Genomic DNA, 16,252 nt, shown 5'->3' with positions numbered 1-16,252 from the left:
CCAGCCCTCAAGTCCCTGGAAAACAATAATAATTTTACTGTCTCCATATTTTTGTCTTTTCCAGAATGTCACACATTTGGAACTATACCATATAATGTCTTTTTAGACTGGCTTCTTTCATTCAGTAACATGCATTTAAGTTTTCTCCACATCCATTCAAGGCTTGAAAATTTATTTCTTTTTTGTGCTGAATAATATTGCATTGTCTGGATATGCCACAATTTATTTATCCATTCACCTATTGAAGGAGATGTTGGTTACTTCCAAGTTTGGGCAATTATGAATAAAACTGCTGTAACCATTTGTGTGCAGGTTTTTGTGGGTATGTAAGTATTCAACCACACTGGGTAAATACTAAGGAGTGTGCTTATGGACCATATGGTAACAGTATGTTTAGTTTTGTAAGGAACTGCCAAACTGTCTTCCAAAGTGGCGGAACTATTCATCGTGCAATCCCACAAGCACTGAATGAGAATTCTTTTTCCATATCTTTGCCAGTATTGGTGGTGTCAGTGTTTTGGATTTTCATCATTCCAATAAGTATGTAGTGGTATCTCATTGTTGTTATAGTTTACAATTCCCTAGTGAGCTCTGATGTTGAGCATCTTTTTATATGCCTATTTGCCCTGTGTATATTTGGGGGCGGAAGTGTCTGTTAATGTCTTTTGTCCATTTTTTGATCATGTTGTTTTTCATTATAGAGTTTTAAGAAATATTTATATATTTTGGATGAGTCTTTTAACAGATATGTTTTTTGTAAATATTTTCTCCAGTCTGTGACATAACTTCTTATTCTCCTCATAATGTCTTTTACAGTGGAGAAGTTTATCATGCCTTTGGTGTTAAATCTCCAAAGTCATTGCTATACCTTAAGATTATTTAGATTTTCTTCTATGTTGACTTCTAGGAGTTCTGTAGTTTTGTATCTTATATTGAAGTCTATGACCGATTTTGGGTTAATTTTTGTGAATGATAAAAGGTTGGTGTCTGGATTCTTTATTTTGCACGTAAATGACCATTTGCTTCAGTACCATTGGTTGAAAAGACTACCTTTTCTTCATTGAATTGCTTTTTCTCTTTTGTGAAAGATCAGTTGACTACAATTATGTGGACCTATTTTGGGGCTCTCTATTCTGTTCTGCTGAAGTATGTGTCTATTCTTTTGTCTGTACCACACTGCCTTCACTACTAGAGCTTTACAAATCTTGAAGTCAGGTAGTGTGTGTCCTCCAGCTTTGCTCTTCTCCTTAAATATTGTGTTCACTATTGTGGGTATGCTGGACAAAATTCAACACCCATATATTTTTGAAAATGTTTAGAAAACTAGAAAGAGGAAGATTCCCTCAAACCAACAAAAAGTATCTACAAAAAGTTACACCTAACATCATATTTAATGACAAAATATTGAATACTTTTCTTTAAGCTTAGGAATAAGACAAAGACATTTCCAGTCTTGGGGCAGGCGAAGATATCTTGAAGAGGACATGGAAAACATTAACTACAAAAGAAAAAAAAGTTGATAGATAAGACTTCATTAAAATTAAAAACTTCTACTATCAAAAGAAAAACATATTGGTAAGTTACTGACGTAGACTAAAGAATTGTAATACATGTATCTTTCAAAGAGCTTATTCCAGAATATATAAAAATAAACTCCTACAACTTGATTTTTAAAAAGAAAAGATAATACAATTTAAAATGGCAAAGGACGGGGCGTCTGGGTGGCTCAGTGGGTTAAGCCTCTGTCTTAGGTTCAGGTCATGATCTCAGGGTCCTGGGATAGAGCCCCACGTCCGGCTGTCTGCTCAGCAGGGGGCTTGCTTCCCCCTTCCCCTCTGCCTGCCCCTCTGCCTGCCTCTCTGCCTGCTTGTGATCTCTCTTTCTCTCTGTCAAATAAATAAATAAAATCTTTTAAAAAATGGCAAAGGACTTGACCAAACATTACACAAAGGAAGATACACAAGTGACCAAAAAAAGCACATGAATAAGTATTCAACATGATTAGTCTTTAAGACAACATTCATCAGCCTTGATGAATCTCAAAAACATTATGTTGAGGGAAAGAAGCCAGACATGAAAGAATACAAGTGGCCCTGGAACAACACAGGTTTGAACTGTGTGAATCCATTTATATGTAAGATGTTTTAAAAAGCATTAACAGCAAGAGCCACAAGGCATTTATTTGCAACTACCCAACCCACTCTCCAAAGATGGAATGGAAGGCAACTGGCACAGAGGCAGCACTTGCTACATGAGTGCCAGGGGAGGCCTACTGAGGGAAGGTCTGCAGGTCAACACAAGTGAGGGTAGGGTGGTCAGGTAGTGCATCCAGGGCTAGCAGGCAGAAGGCTGAGCTAAAGCAGAAGAATACAACCAGATGGCAGTGATGGCGTTGTACACAGAGCCCCACAGAGTCCTCCACCCACTGGCTTCCAGAGCTGCTTCAGGGGAGCCGTGGGCCTTGGTCCTGTTGCAGGCCCTAGTACAGATTCTTCCCTGTGGTGGTTGTGTCCATAATCTGTAACCAGTGTAGGCTTCAGGTCAGAATTAAACAAAAGCCTTACCTGTATTACCAGAAACCCCAGCATTATGAAATCTATTTGGGAACTGTCTGTCCTATAATGGGAGGGATGTTGGATTTCTTTGAGTTCTTTTACCCTCTCTCTTCTTGTGAAATCAGAGTTGAAGAGCACCTATGGGGTACTCTTATCAAAAGTTTCATCACTTATGTGCTGGTCAATTTAAATACATATGACTGGTTACCTCCTGATACCCTGCTATATTCAAAGAAAGTCTGTATTCACCTTTTTGCAAAAGGAGAAAAAGAATAACAGTTAATAATAGTTAATGTGGGGCAATAGCCCAAGGGCCAGTGGAATAGGAAAAGTCAAAATCACCTCAAACGGAAAATGTGGGGACTCATCCCCAAGTGTCTTTGGGGGAAGGAATTAACCTATACATTCTGGATGGTGAGGCACCCAGCTGACCTTGGCATGGTGACTGTGCGAGGATGGCACTGCCTGGTAGAAGCTGGACTGGTGTCCGTGGATATCCTCTTTTACCAATCCATAAATGATATTTTTGTTCCAATATCTATATTAATGAAGTCTTTGGACAGGGGAAGAAGGAGCTTCCCTAGATTTTAATTTTATAATAAAGGCATTTTAAAAAGAAAAAAGAGAGAGAGCAGCGTACTCCTGTTTGGCTGCAGCTGAAATGGCCACCTCCAGGAAGTACACCTGGTATACAACTCTAGGCAGTGGTCCAGCTCTGCTGTGCCTCTATACTTCCTCTGCCACCCATGAGCCCACCCAGCAGCTGCTGCTGGGCAGCTGAGGCCACCAGACTGCAGAACTTTGTCATTCTGGGACCAGCCCCTCCCACTGCCCCAGGCCCAGGCTAGTGTATGTACAAAACTGTAAATGTATTTTCCTTTCCTTATGATTTTCTTAATACGATTTTCTTTTCTCAGGTTGTTTTACTATAAGAGCACAGTATATAATACATATAACCCACAAAATATGTGTTTACTGACTGTTTATGCTATTGGTAAGGCTTCCGGTCAACAGTAGGCTGTTTGGGGGAATCAAAAGCTGTACTGTGCCAAGGTCATCATCCCAAAGCCCTGCCTTGTTCAAGGATCAGCTGTACTTACTATATAAGTCCCTTATATGATATACCAAAACAATTAATCTATGATGAGAAATATCAGATTAAATGCCTATTTATGGGGGTTAAGGTTTAACCAGAAGATAGCACAAGGAAAATCTTAGGGTTTATAATTTATTCTAGGCAATGGGAAATTACTGCAGTTTTTTTAACAGTTAAGTTACCATGTTCAAACCCAAGTATAGGATACATCAGCACAACAGGATAGTAGAGTCGAAAGAGAATTAGAATGAGATCAAAAGAACTTGTGTGAATGCCTAGCTTTGTCATAGGCTCTAAACTTGGAAAGTTTCTATACATATCATCTTCATTCAAAAAGTGAAAGGTTGAGTTAATCTCTAAAATCTTTCAAAATATTCTGTGAACATGAGTTGGGATTTAGCAATGAGAACAGGAAGAATGCCCTTGCAATACAATTAAGGAAAGGTAATAAAAACCAGAACTTGGAAGGTGTCAGTGGTAATGGATTGGGGCTTTACATATGAGAAAATAATTCAATGCAGGGGCAAGAGAGAGAAAAATGTCACAGAAGCTTATAAAGATTTTAATCTAAGGGATTACCTCTTTTTGTGGACTCTATAGTCTGAACTCTAATGTTACTTGGATATTCAATGCTAAAAGCTATATAGTATGTATCTTTGAATAAGTGATAACCCAGTCTAGAGGTTACATTTAGAAATAATTCCACTTAATTCTTTTAATTATTTGAGCTTGTCTAAACGTGATTTTTAAAAAGATTTTATTTATTTGAGAGAGAGAGAGAAAGAGAGAGAGAAAGAGAGAACTCGTGTACAAGCAGGGGGAGAGGCAGGCAGAGGGAGAAGCAAGCAGAGAGAGAAGCAGGTTTCCCGCTGAACAAGGAACCTGATGTAGCGCTCGATCCCAGAACCCAGGGATCATGACCTGAGCCAAATACAGACACTTAACTACCTGAGCCACCCAGGCATCCCCAAATGTGATTTTTAAAAATACCTTTTAAAACAGGAAGCTGACGATAAGCTGCAAGTTTGGGCTGAAATAAATTTTCCATTAGAACTCGTTCCATAAAAAATAAATCCTGACGAAACTTGTCAGATTTCATTATTGACTCTGAGCGATCCTCTTCATCATCATGGATTTTAGTCAGAATTACATTTTCTATATCCATTAAAGAACTAGCTTCACTGTCTGAAAAATACAAACATGACGCAATGATAAAATAATTTAAATAGTATTAGATGATTCATGTATTCTAAGTATTATAAAAGTCACATTTTGTCAGTACTTGTTTTCCTCCAATATTCAAAATTTCAATAGACACTTATTGAATATCTTTCATGTACCAAGCACATGGAATATATACATATATTATCTCATTCTGGAATTCTTAACCACTTAAAAATGTATTATCAGAAGATAAACAATAACTTCATAGGTAATTTATATCTGTATACATTGTTATTCAAATTTAAATAATAATATTAGTCTTCACATGGAAGTCTGATTTGATTGTAGTTTTTTAAAAATGCTACACCACTGTGTTAATTTTTTTTTTCTGATGCTAAAATAAACGACAAAAACTTAAGTGGATTAAAACCATGCAGATTTATTATTTTGGAGTTCAGTAGGTTAGAGGTCAGACCGGGTCTCATTGGCTAAAATCAAAAAGTTGATAGGATTATGTTCCTTTCTGGAGGCTCTAGATATTCATTTCCTTATCTTTTTCAACTTCTAGTGGCCACCGACACCTTTCTTGGAAGACAACATCATCACATCTCTTCCGTCTTCTTCAGTCATTACATCTCTCTACGGCCACAGCTCAGAAAGGTCTCTACTTTAAAGTATCCATATGTTTAGATTGGGATCTCCCATCTACAGAAACTTCAGCAAAGACCCTTGGTCACATTTTCCCCTCCTTTCTGCCTCCTGACTGATGCTGGTGCTTCTCTTATAGCTCACAGAATAGAACGTCCCCTCCTCTTGAGATCCGTGAGTAATACAAGCTATCTTTTCAATGGCAGTGGTGTCCTCATCTGTTGGCCTTACCATGCCTAAATAATAATAAAATCCACATTTAAAAAGTATCATCTACAAGAAACCCAATTTAAATGTAAAGACATGGATAGATTAAAGGTAAAGAGCAATATATACTATGTTAACACTAATCAAAAGAAGATGGAGTAGCTATATTTAATTTCAGACAAAGTTGACTTCTGAGCAAGGAAAATTATCAGAAATAGAGAGGAGCATTGCATAATAATAAAGAAGTCAGTTCTCCAAGAAGACACAGCAATCCTAATCATTTGTGCAGCAGAAAACAAGACTACAAAATATTTAAGGCAAAAACTGATAGAACTACAAGGAGAATCAGACACATCCACTGTTATAATTGGAGACTCTAACACTATTTGATAATAGAATATATGTTTTTTATCAAGCTTACTTGAAATGCTTGCCAAGCTAGATCACATTCTGGGTCAGCAAAGCAAACTTCAACGTATTTTTATTTTTTAAAGATTTTATTTATTTATTTGACACAGAGAGATCACAAGTAGATGGAGAGGCAGGCAGAGAGAGAGAGAGGAGGAAGCAGGCTCCCTGCTGAGCAGAGAGCCCGATGCGGGACTCGATCCCAGGACCCTGAGATCATGACCTGAGCCGAAAGCAGCAGCTTAACCCACTGAGCCACCCAGGCACCCAACTTCAATGTATTTAAAAGAATAGAAATAATACAAAGTATGCTTTCAGACCATAGTGGAATTAAACTAGAATTCAACAAAAAAGATACCTGGATAATCCTAAAATATTTGGGAATTTTTAAAAAAATAGATAAAAAATAAGTCAAAGAAGAAGTCTTAAATGAAATTTTAAAATATTTGAACCAACTCAAAGTAAAAATATAACATCAAAATGTGTGAGATTCAACAAAAAGAATGCTTAGAGGGAAATTTACAACACCACATGTATATATTAGAAAAGAAGAATGATCCAAAAATTAATAATCCAAGCTTCTATCTCAGGGCACTAGAATAAGACGAGTAACATAAGCCTAAAGCTAGCAGGAAACAAATATATATAAAAATTAAAGCATAAATCAGTGAAGTTGAAAACAGGAAATCATCAGAAAAAAAATCAATGAAATTAAAAGTCTTTGAAAAGATCAACAAAATTCATAATCATCAGTCACATTAACCAAGAAAAAAAAAAGAACATATAAATTGTTAGTATGAGCAATAATAGAGGTGTCATCACTACTGATCCCATAGACCAAAGGAATAATAAGAAAAACTGTGCATAACTCTAAGTTCACAGATTTGATCACTTAGATGAAAGGGAACGATTCCTCAAAAGACATGACCTACCAAAACTCACACAAAGTGAAATAGATCATCTGATTAGGCCTAACTCTGTTAAAGAAATTAAATCAATAATTAATAAAGTTTCAAAATAGAAAATAGGTCTAGATGGTTTTGCTGGTGAATTATATCAAACACTTAAGACTTGTTTATACAATCTATTTCAGAAAATAAGTAGAGTGAACACTTCCCAATTCATTTTGTTAGGCTGTCATTACTCTAACACCAAAACCAGGTGAAGACATTATAAAAAAGAAGAATTACAGAACAATACTGTTTATGAAAATAACACAAAAATCCTCAATAAAATATTAGCAAATCAAATCTAACAGTGTATAAGAAGAATTAGGAACTCCAACAAAGTAGAGTTAGTCCCACGTATGCAAAGTTGGTGCAACAACTGAAAATCAATTAATGTAACCCATCCCATCAACAGGCTAAAGAAGGAAAATCACATTAGATTCAGAAAACTCTTTTGACAAAATCTAACACCCACTATATCAAGAAGTCCCATGAGTACCTGGGTGACTCAGTTGATTAGGCACGGGACTCCATTTTGGCATTGGTTTTGATCTCAGGGTCATGATCTCAAGGTCCCCAGATTGAGTCTCAAGTCAGGCTCTGTGCTCAATAGGGGGGGCTGCCTCTCTCTCTCCCTCTGCCTCTGCCCCTACTCACACGCACACTCTCCCTTTCTCTCTCTCTCTCTGTCTCTTAAATAAATAAATAAATCTTAAAAAAAAAAAAAAAAAGAAAAAGAAAAACATTCCCAGGAAACTAAGAATAGAAGTGAATTTCCTCAACTTGATTTTAAAAAAATCTATGAAAAACCAAAAAATCTATGAAAAACTAACATATTTAATGGTGAACACCTGAAAATTTCCACATGAAGATAAGGAACAAGGTTAGGATGTTGCCTCTCACCACCTTTATTCAAATCATACTAGAAGTCCTAGCTAATACAATAATTCAAGGAAAAGAAATAAAAGTTATACAAATTGGAAGGAAAAAAGCTTTGTAGATGACATAGTTGTTTATGTAGAAAATCCAAAAAAATGTAATAAAAAATAAAATTCTCCAATTAATAAGCAATTAGAGCAAGGTTACAATATATAAGTTTAAAATACAAAATCAATGGCTTTCCTATAAATGAGTAATGAACAATTGAGAATTTTCTGAAAATGATCAATTCTCTTTAAACGATTTTTCAAAAACATTTTCTGATTTACTATTTTTAAATATTACATTTGTCTTTGGGTAAAATGGGTGAGAACAGAAATATTTCAATTTAGTTTATGAAAATTTGCCAAAACTTTACCAAAACTTGCCAGGGTTTAGTTACTCTGAAATAAAGACTACCTTTTATATGTAGTGATATCATTTCATAAGAAAAATTACTCCGAGTTTAGAATAGGGACATTATACTGTATAACTGCATAACCACAAAACAATCAGAAGTGGAATTTAACAAATTTCCTATAACTGGACTTTGTAAAAATTCTTCCATGTTACTAAGTATATTTGGAAAGTTAAAATTTTATATTGACTTTAATTAAAGCATTTAATCTCAAATCTTAGAATACTAAAAGCTAAAGTTTTTTTTAATTTTTAATTTTTTTATTTTTTATAAACGTATAATATATTTTTATCCCCAGGGGTACAGGTCTGTGAATCGCCAGGTTTACACACTTCACAGCACTCACCAAAGCACATCCCCTCCCCAGTGTCCATAACCCCACTAAAAGCTAAAGTTTTAATGTAGGTTTTCTCCATGTTGGTAATATTACATTTTGCCATGTAATTTCTTGTTGTGGGGGCTGTTCTGTATATCAAAAGGTTCTGCCCTGGCATTGACCCAAAAGATGTCCTCATAGTCAGGACAACCAAAAACGTCTCCAAATACTGCCAAAAGTCCCCTGGAGGAAGTAAAATTATCCCCAATTAAAAGCCATAGTTGTTAATTTATCTCCATTTTAATCTATCACAAAGTTAGTATACACTGTTTCTTAGAAATTATACAGTCTACGGAAAGAGAGAAAATTATGGAACCCACATGTTCCTATATATATGAGAGAGAACTTAAGAGCAAGTAAAGAAGCAACAGAGAAACATAAAATCTTTGAAACTCTTGACAGTTATCCAAGAAAAATTAAATTTGGGTTTCAGAGTCCAGGATGATGCAAAAGAGTAACAATGCTATTTCTCAGCAAAAGTTGTAGTTTCATGTTCCACCAGAAAGTAAGTATTGTAACTGGTAAGAAAGAATTTATTTACAAGGGCATGTGAAAACATCATTTAAATAAAAACTGAAAGAGTGTTCGCTTAGCAGCAATATAGTAATATTGGAAAGGTACAGAAAAGATTAGCATAGCTCCCATGCAGGGATGACATGCAAATTTGTGAAACACTCCATTTAAAAAAAAAAAAAAAACCTGAAATAAATGAAATCTTACTTTTTTCTATAGTACTCCCTGGTACTCTTGGCTCATGATCTTTAGAAACTATACTTGCTTTAGTATTTGATTCAAGCATAGATTGTTTTGTTGGTAAAGATGAAAGTTCCATAGCATTATAAGAATCATATAAATCCCAAGTACTGGACATTATACCTAAATAAAGAGAAAGGTAAAAATTATTTTAAATCAAATTCTAATAAATTAGCTTATACATAACTAGTTATAGTAAAATCTAAGAACATCTATTGCTTAAGAAATGAATACTATTTTTTTTTACAATAGGAGAAAGTAAAGATAAAAAAGAAAGAAATCATGAGAACAGGTTGAGATCCTTAGCTATCACACTTTTTGCATCCACATGTACATTAGTGTTTTAATGATAACTCCAAATTATCTTCACCATCCTTTCTGATCCCACACCTCTCACCCCTCTATCCCAAGCTGATGGTGCATAATCTCATCCGTCTGTCAGTATAGGTCTTACTTGATATGGACCTGGACAACCATGTCACAATAAGGATTTAATGTTCTTTTATATTCTATAGAGCTTTTAATTTATAATCATCTAATTCCATTTTTATCACAAAAAAACTCATATGCTTATGTGAAAAGATTATACTTGTTGGGAAATTGGTTGACTGTTCTCAAGAAACTTGTACAGTAATATGGTTATTACCTTCCCTTTTTAAAAATTTTTGTTTGCACTGGCTATAATTTTTTCAAATGAGGAAATATAACAATGGTCTCCAAAGACTGAAAATGTTATTTATCTGCAAATTTAAAAAAAAGTTCCAACCCTTTTCATTATTGATACAACAATGAAAATTTCATGTAGCAATTATTTTATCAGTGACCATGTAATAAAATATTTCTATGTGCTAAGCTTATGAAAGTTTAAAGTACAGTAATTTAATAATTCTTTTCCCTAAAAATCAAAACAAGACCTGGATATAATAAATGCAACTACTTCATTGTTATGACTTTTATTTTCATAAAATAAAATGAAGGAGATTTGGATTTCTCAGTGTTTTCAATTAGTGAGAATGTTAACTCACAGTTCATAATAACATTCCTATTTTATTGAACTTATTTTAATAATATCTAACAAAGTTATACACAGAATGCCTCATCTATTTTGCTGAATTGAAAAGGGTACAATTTCCATGTTCATAAAGTAAAAGACCATAAAAAGAAATTATGTCTTTGAATAATCAATTACCTAACCTTCTTTTTCTTACTTTAACTGAAAGTTTAGTAATTTGAGTATATAGGAATATACTGTTACATTGTCAGCAATAATTGCTACATAAATAAAGGTATGTGTTATAAATGAGCAACATAAAATGTTAGGGTGATTTAAAGTTGTTTCTTGTTTGAATATAAATAACATTGGTAATTTTAGTTTGGGTACCATCATGACATTTATACATTTGAATAAATTAACCTAAGAAATAAAAAAATCTCATACCACATGCCATAATATTATGTAAAAAATGAAACAATAAATAATAGTGATTGCTTTTTGTTCATTTTTGGGGGGATGGAGTTTTTTAAGTTTTTATTTAAATTCCAGTTAGTTAACATACAGTGTAATATTAGTTTCAAGTGTACAATTTAGTAATTAACACTTCCATACAACACCTGGTGCTCATCACAAAAGTGCATTCCTTAATCCCCATCACCTGTTTAACCCATTCTCCCACACACCTCCCCTCTGATAATCAGTTTCTTCTCCATAGTTGAGTCTGTTTCTTAGAAAAAAAAAAATTTGAATGACTGTGACTTTCCAATTTTATACTGGCATATTCTACTAAGGAAAGTTTTAACTAGTATCAGAATGACATATTCCCTACTATGCCTGTGTTTTGAACATTTTTGAGTCCAGGATATGTCAAAATCATTTTTACCCATTATAAAATATTATTTCTATTTACTGATTTAATTCAGGCTATAAAAAGAGGGCAATTAGCCATATAACATTTATAGAAAAATAATTTTACTTGTTAGCTGAGTAAAAATATATGCTAACTATTAAAAAAAGATAACTATGACTTGTATTTCCATCACCCAGAGATAATAACTGCTAACATTCCAGTGTGTGTCCTTCCAGATTCACATATTAACAAATACATAAGTGTATTTTCTTAATAAAAATGAGCTTATATCGCTTGGTTTTATAAAAAATACACTTTATTGTAGTATAATATACATACAAAACAAGATGACTTTATGAAATCTATAGTTGTAGGATTTAACTATATTTTTAAAATTTAACCAGGAATACTAATACATTTATTGAATTACCCATTGATTTGAAATGCCATTTTAGCATAAATTACTATATGTATACTGTTGGATGGAAAATTTTTTCCTCACTTTCTATGCATCGTCACAGTGAACTTCAACTAAATTAACACCTTGGTCTCTCGATGTCCCTCATTCACTCATTACCAGAGAAAAAGTGACTGACTAATCCTACAGGAGAGTTTAGGAGAAGGAATTGTGCTCAGACAATTCTGAATTCTTTTGTTAGATCTGTTCAGTGGCAGAAAGCATGCTTTCTGGTCCATTCTCACTCCTAAAAAAGGAGATCTCTGCTTGTCTAGCTGTGCCATTTATGGCTGGTAAGATCTATTTTGGAAGGAAGAAATGGCAAATCCACTGAGCTGCAGATTTAAAGCTACATTTTTTTTCAATTATCTTTATAAGTAATAAAGCTAATATTTGATTTCCAGCTGACTCCTGAATCTCTTTCAGTTTCATTCCAAATCAGGCAAAGAAGACATGTGTTTTTTTTACTGATCCACAAGACTTTATTCTTATAATAAATGGTTTATTGATATTACACTACAAAGAATGACAAAATTATATTATCTATATTTCTAGACTTACTGGCCACCCTATAGAAAGCTTCTTTGGAATAGAAAAGAAGTTTTAAGAATTTGTTTTTCCCATAATCATAAAGCTGCCATACTCAGTCTAAGCACAGCTAGTGCAACATTTTCCTCAACCCACAGGCTTCAGTCCCTTTACCAACTGTAATAGGCTTAGTCACTCACAGGAGAAAAACACTGTCAGCATCAATATTTAGCAGCATTTTTTTTTGTCTTGAATAAAATACTATACTTTTAAATTTTAAATGGTCTTACTACTTCTTTACACAAAATATGACCTAATATTTAATTGGTTAGTATTGATATTTTTAACATAAACTTTATTTTGTAAAAATAGGTTTGTTTATTTATTTATTAGAGAGAGAGTGAGAGAAATCACAGAGGGAGAGGGAGAAGCAGACTCCTCACTAAGCAGGGAGCCTGATGTGGGGCTTGATCCCAGGACCATGACCTGAGCCAAAGGCAGATGCTTAATTGACTGAGCCACCCAGGCACCCCTAAACTTTCATTATTTTAAATAAAAATTTTCTGTGAAATACATATCATTCACAGAAGAGTGTATAACACATATACACGTAGTATAAAGAATTACTACCATGTACTCACCAGTCAGGTAAGAAATAGAACATCTCCAGGTGCTTAGAAGTCCTAGACACCCTTTGCTCTAACCTTCTTCCTTCTAGCTCCCTCCAACAGAAGCACATCCACTTTCCCTAAGTTTTGGATAGGTCATTCTCTTGCTTTGTTCTAAGGTTTTTCTCCTGTGGTAGATGCTGTTGGTGCCCTGCCCATATCTGCTATGCATCACCTGTGACTAGCCAACCTCCAACTCCAGCATCTATATTGCTTTGTCTGGAGCCATTTTTTACTGCAAGGACCACTTTGATGTCCACAAATTTGGCTAGAAGTGCCAACAAACTAACAGGCCCATTACCTTCAAACAATAATTTAGAAAGTTAGAACATGATAAAATAACTCCGACTCCCAAAATTCTCTGGCAGTATTGAATTCCAGTTACCCAAAGAGTTAATTTGTTAGATGGCATATACTTTGCTGACTGCATACCCTTTCTTGTTCCACTTACTAACTCCCCTACTAATGTTTCCTAGGATTACCTCCAAAATAAACAATGGGCACTCAGAACCTTTTTTAAGAGGTTTCTTCTTGGAAAGCTTGTGAAGTTCAGAATCCACAGGCACGGAAGGCTCTCTGACATATGCATACCTACACAATATATTGTCTAGTTTTAAAAATTGGATAGCAAACATTATCACAGATGCATTAAAAAAGAACAAAATAATCATTGAGGACTACTAAAGGAGGACTTTCAGGAGAAGGTCATCAGAACAGTCTGTGTCATACTCTGACTTCGGCTTCCCCGAGAGTTTACAAGAGCCACTAAAGAAGAAATCACATGGTGAGACCATAAACACCTCCCTGGAAACACAGAACGTAATCCACTGAGGGCATCTGACCAAGCTAGGCATTGAATGTCCAATGAAAGCATGGTCAGTTAAGTGATGCTCTGTATTTTCTGTTTACTGTGGCTTCTCTGCTGCTCTCAGGGTAAAACAATATATTTGTGCAATGAAGTGAGTTTCCTCAACGTATCTAAGAGGGCCACTGGAAGGAAGAGCAGAACTATATTAACAATGGCAAAAGCTAGATATGAAAAAGAATTGGCAGATTGAGCTGAGCATTCTGTATGTTAAGAAGATGGGACTTGGTTTTCAGTTCCACAGAATGGAGTTTGGAGGTTACTACTCTGTCCTAAGAATAAGTGAAAAATTAAACAGTATGAAAAATCAACAACTTTCTTTGGATCTGAAAGAAAGGTAAGAACATAGGGCAAACCACTGCCCGCAAGACTGGGGAGATGGACAAATGAATACAGGGAGTCAGGGCTTATTGGAGAAGACCCAGGAGTAGAAACCACTGTGGGAACCAGTGCCAAGATAGGAAACCTGAACTATAATTGATGAATTGCTGGAGGCTCACTTTTTGTCTCACAAGTCTGAGAGTTAAAAAACTGCACAGGGTCTCAGTAACAGGGAAGTCCCCAATTTTGTGAGCTTTATCTCCAGGAGCTTGAACAAATTCCCAGAATATTTTTAAAAATCCCCTTGTGGTTCTGGCAGGGGGGAGGGAAAAAGGAACCATTGTGGAATATGCTAGAATACTCTGTTTTTTGTTTTTGTTTTTGTTTTTGTTTTTAGATTTTATTTATTTACTTGGCAGAGAAGATAGAGCACAAGTAGGCAGAGCAGCAGGCAGAAGGAGAGGGAGAAGCATGCTCTCTGCTGAGCAGAGCACCCAAAGTGAGGCTCAATCCCAGGACCCTGGAATCATGATCCAAGCCAAAGCAGCCACTTAACCAACTGAGCCACCCAGGCACCCCTGGAATACTCTGTTTTTAACAAGGACTGCCTTCAAGAGAAACTAACCAGGGGACAACCTGCTAGGGTATTATCAGACTATAACTGACCTGGGGAAAGGGCAATACCAAATACCAGTACCTTTGAGCCATTTTGTCCCACCTAAGGGGAGGGGGTGGAGAAGAAAACAAACACTTGTGAAGTTCAGAATCCAGAGACCCAGGCACACTGAAAGACTGAGACCAAATCAAAGAACTATTGAATGCTTGCCTCCTCCACACATTACCACCACATTACTATAAATGGCTATTATTAAAAACACAATAAATAACAAGTGTTGGGGAGGATGTGGAATAAAGGAAAATTTTGTGCACTGTTGATGGAAATGTAAATTGTTGCAGCCACTATATAAAAGAGCATGGAATTTCCTCAAAAAATTAAAATATAAATATCGTATGATCCAACAATCTTGCCTCTGGGTATTTATCTGAAGAAAACAAAAACACTAACTCAGAAAGATACCTGTACCCCCATGTTCATTGCAGTATTAATTATATAGCCAATATAGGAAAGCAACTTAAATGACCCTTGATAGAGAAACAGATAAATAAAATGTCACACGCACACACACACACACACACACACACACACATGCACACACACACTGAAATATTATTCAGTCATAAAAAGAAGGAAATCTTGCCACTTGCAACAACAGGGCCTTGAAGGCATTATGCTAACTGAAACTGAAGTCAAACCAAAAAAAAAAACCAAATATAGTATGATCTCACTTATATGTGGAATCTAAAAAAACAAGCAAAAAAAAAAAAAAAGCAAGAAAAATCCCAAGTTTATGAATACAGAGAAAAGACTGATGACTGCCAGAGGACAGGGAATGGAGAGTGGGTGAAATGGGTTAAAAATTACAAACTTCCAGTACTAAAATAAATACTCTGTGTTATAAGCCTGAAACTAATATAATGTTACATATCAATTATATCTCAATAAAAAATTAAATTTAACTTAAAAGAATTAGAGCAAGAAATCAGTGAAACAAAACAAGAAGCCAATAGGGAAAATCAATGAAACCCAAAACTGGTTATTTGAAAAGAACAATAAAATCAATAAACCTCTATGCTGGAATTTAGCTGGAATTTATGCTACTTAGACTTTTTTTTTTTTTAAAGATTTTATTTATTTATTTGACAGAGAGAAATCACAAGTAGATGGAGAGGCAGGCAGAGAGAGAGAGAGGGAAGCAGGCTCCCTGCCGAGCAGAGAGCCCGATGCGGGACTCGATCCCAGGACCCTGAGATCATGACCTGAGCCGAAGGCAGCGGCTTAATCCACTGAGCCACTCAGGCGCCCCTAGAATTTCTTTTAATAAAAAATCTATTTTTAAATTAAAAAATAGCATAAATGAAAGAGGGGACATTACTACAGATCCCATGGACGTTAGAAGGATAACAAAGGAATACTGTGAAAATTATTCGCTCACAAATTTAATATCCTTGATGAAATTC

General features: G+C 35.1%; 1 protein-coding gene and 1 non-coding gene across 3 annotated transcripts in view; one reads left to right on the top strand and one right to left on the bottom strand.

Annotated features, from left to right (window-relative positions):
• The window catches only part of WDR78 (WD repeat domain 78), an 82,236-nt gene that overhangs the window by 29,609 nt on the left and 36,375 nt on the right, over window positions 1–16,252 (bottom strand). For both annotated transcript variants that reach the window (XM_032302468.1, XM_032302469.1), the window contains 2 exons: window positions 9,458–9,613; window positions 4,642–4,836 (listed from right to left, as the gene is read on the bottom strand). In XM_032302468.1, coding sequence (XP_032158359.1) covers window positions 4,642–4,836; window positions 9,458–9,613 — 351 coding nt within the window. The remainder of the gene's footprint in view (window positions 1–4,641; window positions 4,837–9,457; window positions 9,614–16,252) is intronic.
• LOC116568362 lies at window positions 9,320–9,423 on the top strand. Its single transcript, XR_004276577.1, has one exon. It is a non-coding gene; the product is annotated as a U6 spliceosomal RNA (small nuclear RNA).

This window comes from Mustela erminea, chromosome 10, assembly GCF_009829155.1.
Source record: "Mustela erminea isolate mMusErm1 chromosome 10, mMusErm1.Pri, whole genome shotgun sequence".
In the NCBI taxonomy this organism is placed as follows: domain Eukaryota; kingdom Metazoa; phylum Chordata; class Mammalia; order Carnivora; family Mustelidae; genus Mustela; species Mustela erminea.
Note: the sequence above shows the minus strand (reverse complement) of the source record. Positions and strands in the feature narration are given on the sequence as shown.